This window comes from Fistularia commersonii, chromosome 11, assembly GCF_037954325.1.
Source record: "Fistularia commersonii isolate RoL2024-O1a breed Wild chromosome 11, RoL_Fcom_v1.0, whole genome shotgun sequence".
In the NCBI taxonomy this organism is placed as follows: Eukaryota; Metazoa; Chordata; class Actinopteri; order Syngnathiformes; family Fistulariidae; genus Fistularia; species Fistularia commersonii.
In genome coordinates, this window is record NC_141294.1 from 16,639,861 (window position 1) to 16,649,752 (window position 9,892).

Genomic DNA, 9,892 nt, shown 5'->3' on the forward strand with positions numbered 1-9,892 from the left:
GACAGGTGCACTGCCCATTGATATGGTGTGTTGAGATTTGACGCGCGTGGAACCCCCTGGATTTCAACCAATGGCTGAGCGTGTTAGACGTCACCTCGTCCCTCCTCCTCCTCCTCCTCTTCCTCCCCAGTGCTCCGTTGTAAATAAACGAATGACAGAGGCTGACGTGCAATTAGCCAAATCTCCCAAATCGGCGCAGCTTTAGTCCATTTCGAAGGCGTATTTCAGGTAAAATGGTCGAAAACGTTCCGTTTCAGGTGATTTATGAAAGGTGCGGCGGGCGACGACGCTCGTCGTCGACCCGAGAAAGAGCGATGAATGAGTTAGCGTCGAACGCGCAGCCGTTACTACAGGTGATGCTAATGCTAATGCGCGGCAGTATCCAACCAGCTCGGGTTTCTTTAAAAGAAATACTTAGAGAAATCATCGGTTTGCGGATACATTAACAATGTAACAAAAACCGATATACATTCGGATTCGCACCAACCGCCCCAGTTTACGTTAACTAGCACCATGACTTCCACGTACATGCTAGCTTTGTAGCTAGCCGCTCATCCGAATCCTGATCGATTTCCGGCAAGGTGTCGCAAAAAAAAAAAAAAAAACAATAATCAAAAAAAGAACATCGATCCCGCTGCAGGCTGCCGGGGCTACGTTGATGTCATTCCCACCCACCCGTGACCCGCAAGCCCTTCGTGGAAGACGGCGTCGTGACACACGGAGAGGCGTGTGGCCAATGCCACTGGCTCCACCTTGCCCCGGAGAGTGCACTGTCGGCCGGCGGGGGGAAGCGAAAGCGGATCGGCCCCCATCGGATCCCCAGGCGGCTGTGGCACCGGAGCGGCCGTGGGTTCGCCGGCGGTGAGAGTAGCCATGTCCGAGTTGAACAAAGAGGTGGTGGACCTGGTGTGGGGGAGACCCTCCAGCGGGGTCTCCGCCTCCATCTTTCGCAGGTGGACGCAAGGTAGGACGCACAGCTGCCCTCCAGGAACCACAGAGATCTGAAGACACACGAATCACTTCTACATTTCCCTCTGTGTATTTATTCTCCTCAGTATGGTCGTGAATATAAACAAAAAACCCTGATGAATGTTTGTGACAGACTTCTGAGAGGTTGAAATAAAACTTATGTCTTTGGATGGAGGTCCATCAGGGGGACAGGACGTGTTAGATGTTCTGCAGATAAAGTCACACTCACATAGTTTGGACTGGGACAGAAGAAGGAGGTTGGAACTGGAAGGCAGGAGGTCTAGAGGAAGACCAGGGAGGTTTATGGATGGAGGGGGAGAGAGGGCGTTTTTAGACGTGGAGGTTAAATGGAGGCAGGCGATTGGCTGTGGTGACCAGGCGGCTCAGTTCAAGCCCAGGATCATCGTATTTTGCCACGTCACCCCAGTAAACCTGCTGTTGTCTCTGACACAGGCTTCGTCTTCAGTGAGAGCGAGCGCACAGCGCTGGAGCAGTTTGAAGGAGGACCGTGTGCTGTCATCGCACCTGTGCAGGTACGGTCCACTTCTCCGCCGCCAGATTTCCGAGGTGCCGACCCCTCACGCTCATCTTCATCCTCCATCACTCACTCAAACGATGTTCTTGGGAACGGGGCGATTCTTCCCGCCTCACATGTCGGAGGCCGGGGGTGTAAATGCTGCTCAACACGCTGGTGTGACAGACTGCGGTGGAATGTTCTTGACGATGACAGAGGCCGGCCATGTGTGTGTGTTTGCAGGCTTTCCTTTTAAAGACCATTCTTTTCAACAGAGACAGCTCCAACTGGAGACACATGCCAGGTAGGGCTCACGTCCTCGACCCCGGCGTCCGCCGTGTTACAGCTCGTTGAACCGAACCCGCGTGTCTCTGCTCCCCGACAGAGGAGGAGCAGAAGGCGGCCTTGTGCGCCACGCTGAGCGAGATCCTGGAGTCGGCCTGCTCCAGCTCCTCCACGGGGTTCACCCTGGTGATGTGGGCCAAGGGGCAGGGACCGCACGCCCACGCCCACGCTCAGGACACGGCCAGGCCCGAGAGCAGCCAGCCGCCGCAGGAGCCGCAGCCCAGTGAGTCCACCTTCTGTCGACGTCCATCTGCACGTTCGGGGTTGACGCTCGCATCCCCCGGACGTTCTCAAGTAGAGCTTCCTGTGCTCTGATGCCAGTCCTGTGTGTGTGTGTCTCCTGTTTGCAGCAGCGCTGGTTTCAGAGGACCTAAGCTTTGAACGGTTTCACAGTGTTCTCCAGTAAGTGATGCTTCATCTTCTCACCTGAGGGGTGTGTGTGTGTGTGTGTGTGTGTGTGTGTGTGTGTGTGTGTGTGTGTGTGTGTGTGTGTGTGTGTGTGTGTGTGTGTGTGTGTGTGTGTGTGTGTGTGTGTGTGTGTGCGTGTGTTTGGGGGGGGGTGGGGATGAATCAGCTGCCGTGCAAGAATTAGCTTTCACTCTGAATTAGCGATTTGACTCCCCAAGTTGCTGTGCAGGCTCAGCAGTTTACTTGATTGCCTAATGAAAAGAAAGTCACACAAACTCAGACGCACTATCAGTCAAGCGCGTGCACACACACACACACACACTAGTCCGATGCACGGGCGCCTCCACCAGCGCAGCGCTGAGGCTCCATCACACGGCTGACAAGAACACCGTCAGCGAAAAAAAGCACATGCTGACTCACCGTAAAGAAGGGCATCCTTAGGAGTGACAGGCCAAGGTGGAGAGGGAAGTGTGTGTGTGTGTGTGTATGAGTGTGAAGGTCGATCCCCCCCCCCCTCCCCCCTGGGGATCATCCGGCTTCAGAACCCCCTGTCCTCACCTGTGCTTCTGCTCCCACAGCAAGCAGTCCGTCCTATCGGTGTCTGACCTGAGGGAGGAGGTGCTGTCCCTCCACCACACCTGGAGGGGTTGCTGCGGAGTGCTGCTCTTCCTGTACTCCGTCATCCTCACCAAGGTGGGTACCCGACGGCCGGGGAGGCGCGTTTGCCCAGAAGGTTGAACGCCTCCTAATAATGTGTGTGCACAGGGGATAGAGAACATAAGGAACGAGATCCAGGACACGATGGAGCCGCTCATCGACCCCGTCCACGGCCACGGCAGGTACCGCCAGCCTTCAGCTTACCTCTACCCAACACCGATTGGTTGTCTGTCTCCATATGTGTCCCCGTGATTGGTCCAGGGTGAGCCCCCCCCACCCCCATCTCGTCCAATCACGGCGCAGGATAACGCGCTACTCAAACCTCACCCTGTCTCACCCCTGGTGTGTCACCTGACCTCCAGCAAATAGAAGAACAGATCGGTTGTCGCCTCAGGATCTCCTCCGCCCTTTGTGTCTGCAGTCAGAGCCTGGTGAACCTCCTGGTGACCGGCCACGCCGTCTCCAATGTCTGGGATGGAGACAGAGAGTGCTCCGGCATGAGTAAGACACACACACACACACACACACATACACATTTATATGTTGCAGTTCCAGCCCCGTCCACTAGAGGGCAGCAGCGTTCAGCCTCTAAGTCCAGGCAGAGAAGGACTGAACTCATCCCGGTCTTCAGAAGATGAGACAAAACTCACACGGCGTGTCTTCTCCTCTCCGTGTCCCGCAGAGCTCCACGGTATCCACAGGCAGGCGTCGGTGGGTTTCCTCACGCTCATGGAGTCCCTGCGCTACTGCAAGGTACAGAAACCGCACCGCATTAGATCACGAATAAACGCCGTCAGCGTCCTGTTAACCTCTGACACGGAGCCTTGTGTCGTGAAAGGCGTGAGTTTGGAAAACAAATACAGCCCCCGCCCTCCCCTCGCCGCCCAGCACGCACTCCCCCGACCCTGAATCAGATGTCGAGGACGCCGAGCCATCGCGTAACGGAATCTGGGCTTTTTTTACCCGTCGCCGCCAACACAAGCAAACCCCGGCTCGCGGAGATGAGGCCGTGTCGGTAATAGGTCACCATGGCGACGGGCGCAAAGTGACGCCGATCGTCGGATTAGTTTTTTTTTTTGTTTTTTTTTTTCCCTCATCGGGCCGATCAGAATCCGACCCCGAGCATTCTCTCGCTAATGCGTCCGACAGCCGGAGCGCTCGTTCGTTCGGACCTTTGAAATCCAGCCGGAGGGCTGAGGCGTTCGGGAACGGCTCGGAATTTTCGGTCTCTCTCAATATTCACACACACACACCGCTGTCCGGTATCCGCCGCGCTCCAGTTAGAGGATCCGCGTCAGCGCCGAGATATGATGTCATACCGATGTCCTTTGTGAACCCGTGTTTTCGCTCCGTTCACGACCCGATACACCAAATATAGCCATCATGTGTGGTTTTTTTTTCAGGTCGGAGCATTCCTCAAGTCTCCAAAGTTCCCTATTTGGATCCTTGGCAGCGAGACGCACCTCTCCGTGTTTTTCACCAAGGCAAGTCCCGGCGCGCTCGCAAAATAACTGGCGTTTCAGGCGGAGGGGGCGTCGCGTAACGCAAGCCAGGCCCCCCACGCTCGGAGGGAGAGCAGGAATACGGAATGCGCCGGGCAGATTTAATACATCGCAGGGCCGATATGAAGGCAGGAGATCGTCATATAAGGCCTGCTCGGCTCTCTGTTCATCCAGTATTCAGAACGTTGACAGAGGAGGCGTGATCCTGTCACCAGGTGTGTGTGTGTGTGTGAAGTGTGTGAGGTGCGGCCCGCGAAACATCCCCGACCCAAGATTGAAATCGGTTCAATGGCGGATTTCGTAGCGATGAGGCGTTCAGGCGCTCACGTGGGGGATCGGAGACGCCAGACGCCCCGGAGCGTCTCTCCGTCCGGCGCGCTTCCCCCGACACTCGCAACACACACACATGGCCCACTCATCTGATCCGTGATTTGTTTACTTGTTTGGGACTTGGCTACACGGCTGCAGTGCAAACACAAGCGCGCACACACACACACATTTGTGCACGCATTTGGGTGTGTGTTTCTCCGATTCCACAATCAGGATTGATACCGTAGAGCTCTCGAAAAAAAAAGCAGGAGAACTTGTTGGAACAGCGGCGATGTGCACGCACACACACAGTCACTGAGTAGTACACACACACACACACACACCCCTACAGAGGTCAACCCTGTTGTTTCAACTTGGGGGAAACCTGCGCTCTTAGGTACGCATGAATCATCAGAGATCAGCGTGCGCAACTCCAGATGTGTACGTTAAGGTTCACGTGCACGGGGGGAGGAGGGGTGAAGCAGCAGCCCCTCCCCCTCCCCCCTCTGCTGTCAGCAGAAACCCAAGATATTGCCGCGTCTTCTGTATCTCATGCCGGCCGCTTTAATTTGCAGCCAATCGATTCTCCTCGCCGTTGCGGAGGCGGCACCGGAGGGGCTTCGGGGGTCCCGGGGCCCGACGCCACGCCGCGGCCAGGACACGCCATTGATTAAAAGCTCAGTTACACGCGGCAAACAAGCCCGGCGTACATTGCTGTGACCCAAAGACGTCATGAGCACGCTGATGACTTCCCGATCTGCCCCGACACACACACCAGCTGGCACACATGTACGCGGAACTCACACACACACACACACACAAACACACAAACACACCAGCGTGCCGGGAACCGTATCCTGATTAGCATCGGTTGCGTCTGCCGCGCGGCTTCAGGTGGATCCAGAGTTCCCATCTGGATCCGCTTTGCACCGTCGTTAGCCGGGACCCCCCCGCCCCCCCCCCTCGCGTGCTGGAGGACACGGGGGGGTCGGGGGGTGCTGCGCTCTCCCAGCACGACCCTGTCCTTCCTCACGGCGCCGTTTTCGGAGGTGACGGGAGGCTAATGGAGATTTCCCAGACGCGCAGATCAGTGCTGACTGGCAACGCAGCTCCGGAGGACAGATTTAGAAGCTCCTCCGCAGAGGCAGAATATCAGATCCCGGGGCTGTGATGGGCCCCTTCCCCCGGCCAACGGGGACAGGTGTGTGTGTGTGTGTGTGTGTGTGTGTATCAGGACACAGCTCTCAGACCGTCAGCCTAATAGCATTACTGGTTTTATCTAATCTCCCTAAACAAAGGCCATCCCACCATCTCTGATCCCGGGTGGCACAACACCCCCCCCCCACACACACACACACACACACTCTTTTGTCGTGTTAATGTGTGTGTGCATGTGAGAAAGCGGCGCGGGTCTATAATGGCATGTAATGGGATCTGTTTTTGGATAAGAGTTTGTGAGAGTGTGTAGCGGAGCGGGGCGGGGATGTCATCCATCCCGTCCTCCTTTGGCGGTGCGTTCAGTGCCTCATCGGATTATGGGTCCCCGATGAGGAGGCGCAGAGGAAGGCGGGGGATCAGGGAGGAAGGATGCACTTTAAGGAGGCCTTCACCGGCCGCTCGGGGAAAACGGGCGCCCGCATTGATCCTCCGGCGGGTGATGAGGTTCGCAGGCGGCGTCTTAGTCATACAGTAGTGGTGTTCAGGTCGGTGATTTACCGGGAGAGGGAAAACACACACACACACACGCACGCACGCACGCGCGCATGCAAGCACACCGCCATCCTTAAGGGACCAGTAAGACAAGGGACAGGAAGCAGTTGAAGGAAAGTGGGGCTCTCTCACACACTCGCTGTAACGTCTTGGTTTGTGTTTGCGATGGGAATGGGGGAAAAAAAAGGGGGCGGAGCCAGCGAGATGACTGACAGCTACAGTGCAGAGGGATTTTTAAAGATGGCGGTAAAGACGTGAGAGGGTTTCCTCACTGCTCTACAGTGTTGAGGCTGTGACCGCATCACACACACACACACACACACACACACACACACACACACAATCACTCACACACAAAGCGGTGTACATTAACAGTCATTAATAATCTGTGACAGGTCACACCAAAGGCCATTGTGGAGGGATGAAAGGCTGTCTGTGTGTGTGTGTGTGTGTGTGTGTGTGTGTGAGATGCATTACTCCTCCTCCCCCTGCGTCCCGTGTTATCGGACCTGTCCTTACAGGTGGAACCCGTCCTCCTCCTCCTCCTTGTCCCGTCCCGTCCGGGATCCATAAATCAGGACTTTGTCTCCCGTCAGAGAACCAAACCTCCGCTCGGGTTCCCTTTGTCTGTCGCTGTTTTGTGCCTGAAATCACAGGATGTGCAACAAGCTACTCGACAAAGGCGGACACACACTCACACACGCACACTCTTTATGGGAAGAGGTCCTCCTCCGTGTAGGTTCCTGTTCGGGGCCTTGAAAGCGATCCACCCCCCCCCCCCCCTCGGACCCCCGTCTCCGGCCACTCACGGCCTCTCAGCGCCCACAATGGGCCACGGCAAAGACGGGGTAACCAGAGTCCAACCCCCCCCCCTCCATGGTCCCTCCTCAAGGAGCCTGGTCTGAGTGGAGATAAGGAGGAGAACGGGGAGAACATGAGGGCCCCACTTAGCACAGGAAACAGGTAAAAGTGGATAAAGTTGTGGTTGAAGAGGAGTAGCCTCTGCTCTGAAGAAGGCAGAATGATGGGAATTCCTCCTAGATCTTCATCCCGGTTTCACTCTGAGGCTTCAAACCCCCCAGAACTCGGTTGGTTTTTCCAAATCGAGCATTTTTCTCCTCCTGAAGCTTCATCAGGTGGCGCTCCATCGCTAGCCGGCTAGGACGACAAGCTAGCTAAAGCTAACATAGCTCGCACACTTCCTTTCCTATCAGGGTTAAAACGCCATGTTGTAGAGGGTAAGAGAGGGTAAGCATCGTGCTAAGCTAACATCAGACACCCGCTGACAAGCTGGCCACAACCCCCCTCCCCGACACAGCTAGCAGCAGCTAGGAGCTGTTAGCTAGAACTCCATTGCACACAGTAACGGTGCAGTACTTGAGTAGTACTCAGTGTGGTAGTACTGCTTATGTGTGTATTTTGCAGTGTCCAGCTAAAAGTGTGTGTGTGTGTGTGTGTGTGTGTGTGTGTGTGTGTGTGAGAGTCACCGGGATTGAACATGCTTGTGTTTTCCCTGCTTTGTTCCTCGGCCGGGCAGCTTGTTGTTGCTCTCCGGAGAAGGTCAGAGGCCGGGATCGGGACGGCGGGCTGGAATGCGGCGGCTCCTTGGTTTCATCTGGTCGGCGGCGCTCGTGCCCGTAAAACATCCCAGCGGTTCTGTTTTCGCTCCGCCGCGGACGACCATCCCCGCCTCGGCGCGCGGGGGCGAGGCGAACAATCACGGCGTCCCGTCGGCTGCGCGACATGTTCCCCCGCTCAGCGGCGTCCTCTTCGGGCCTCTAATAAAACACACATCAAAGACAGCTGAGCGGCCTTGTCATCACACACACACACACACACATTATCTCCCGCCCTCACATCATGGCGCTTCTATCCCGACGCTCTCCAGCGTTGTCACATGCAGGCGGCTGCGACCCCTCCATTCGGAAACACCGAATAGCCGAGACGTGACCTGGTAACCTCTATCAAGTCCACACACACACACACACACACCATTCAGATAGATGGTTTCTTTAACTGATCGCTCCACGTTTCAACACCCGTGCTTCGAAACGAATGAGTGACTTAGGAAAACAGTCGCTGGCCGCTCCCCGCCGAGGGCGGAGCTTTTTGGGGGGGGATGACCCCTGACCCCTGACCCCCGACCCCCCCTTCCCCTCCTCGCAAGCGAAACACGGGCTCATCTGTCCGAAGACAAATGTCCCCCCGGAGCGAGAGGGTCCGCAGTGTTAACACGTCGGGGCCTCGCCGTGACGGATTGGCGTGTCGAGAGCGCGTTCGACGGTCCGTGCGTGTTTTTTTTTTTTTTTTTTTTTTTTTTAAAACACGGAGCCAAGGCAGCTGGGAGTCATCGCCCCGACCCCGGCACGTCAATAAGCGGTGAAACCTTAGCAGGCTCAGGCTTTAATAAAAAGAACCGGCCGGAGGAGATGAGCAGCGCTCCCTCCCGCTCCCTAAACACCCCGTGTTTGTGCAGTGATAAACACACACACACACACATAGTGTGTATCTTTCTTCTAATAGAATATCCAGTTCCATCCCCTCCATCATGGCTCCCCTAAATGCTTATTCATTTTAGAGATTTTTCACGGAAAGTCTCGACTCCCGCCCCCGCATTCGCCGTAATTTGCCCGCCGCCGGCGATGCTTATCGCCGAGGTTCTGCTTTCTCAGCTGCCGGCGCGACCGGGGGGGTTCGGACGCAATCCACTGGCGGGGCTGAGAATATCTAGATTGTGTTTTAGGAATATGAGATAAGAGAGAAATGTTCATCGGTGAGAATGCGGAGCTCGGAATCATCTCAGGGCCAAGTATGCGTATGTGTGTGTGTGTGTGTGTGTGTGTGTGTGTGTGTGTGTGTGTGTGTGTGTGTGTGTGTGTGTGTGTGTGCGTGCGTGTCCAAAACCAACTTCCAGGAAGTAGTTTGCTGTTGGAATAGTGGGTCATTGTCATTTAGCAAACGCCATCCCCTCCCCCTCCTCCTCCTCGCTGCCAACACGGCTCTTGCTGAACTTCACCAGCAAAACATGGTGGATTTCATCATAAATCTTTGTGTGTGTGTGTGTGTGTGTTTGTCAGTGTGTGTGTGTGTGTGTAGGACTCGATTTCCTGATTGTGCGCTCAGAGTGAAAACAAACCGTCTCGCTTTATCAGAAAATCAGTTAATAGCCCAATGGGATGCGGTGATTGCTGCAGTCCCAGAGGTTAAACACACACGCACAAGCACGCACACACACACACACAAAGGCTACGACTGAATTATTCATGACAAAGTGAATTAGCCAAAGTGGACTTAAAGGTAATTCACTCTTTAGCCCCAAAGTAAAGCCAGAGGGATGCTAGTTAGCTTAGCATAAGGTGTGTTAGCCCGTGGGGGGTTAGGAGCCGCCTCTTGGCGAAGCCTTATCTCCAACAGGAAACATCCCAGCATCTCTGGAATAGCGTTGTGCCTGCACGCACTGGAGCCAGATGCCGCCGCG

At 55.5% G+C, this 9,892-nt stretch overlaps 1 protein-coding gene and 1 long non-coding RNA gene across 4 annotated transcripts in view; one reads left to right on the plus strand and one right to left on the minus strand.

The window, feature by feature from the left end:
* The first annotated feature begins 129 nt into the window (after positions 1–129).
* The window catches only part of mindy3 (MINDY lysine 48 deubiquitinase 3), a 15,546-nt gene continuing 5,783 nt past the window's right edge, over positions 130–9,892 (plus strand). Inside the window, exons 1-11 of one of the 3 annotated variants that reach the window (XM_086155385.1) lie at positions 130–228; positions 641–964; positions 1,423–1,502; positions 1,727–1,787; positions 1,869–2,051; positions 2,179–2,230; positions 2,815–2,929; positions 3,002–3,075; positions 3,315–3,394; positions 3,576–3,646; positions 4,297–4,377. In XM_086155385.1, the coding sequence (XP_086011511.1) occupies positions 874–964; positions 1,423–1,502; positions 1,727–1,787; positions 1,869–2,051; positions 2,179–2,230; positions 2,815–2,929; positions 3,002–3,075; positions 3,315–3,394; positions 3,576–3,646; positions 4,297–4,377 (888 nt within the window). In that variant the 5' untranslated portion in view covers positions 130–228; positions 641–873. Of the gene's footprint in view, positions 965–1,422; positions 1,503–1,726; positions 1,788–1,868; positions 2,052–2,178; positions 2,231–2,814; positions 2,930–3,001; positions 3,076–3,314; positions 3,395–3,575; positions 3,647–4,296; positions 4,378–9,892 lie in introns of all 3 variants that reach the window. The other 2 variants (XM_086155387.1, XM_086155386.1) reach the window with 2 other exon arrangements.
* On the minus strand, positions 1,024–3,719 carry LOC147229763 (uncharacterized). Its single transcript, XR_015106825.1, has 3 exons — positions 3,544–3,719; positions 2,795–3,362; positions 1,024–2,487 (listed from the first exon to the last, which is right to left on the minus strand). It is a non-coding gene; the product is annotated as an uncharacterized LOC147229763 (long non-coding RNA).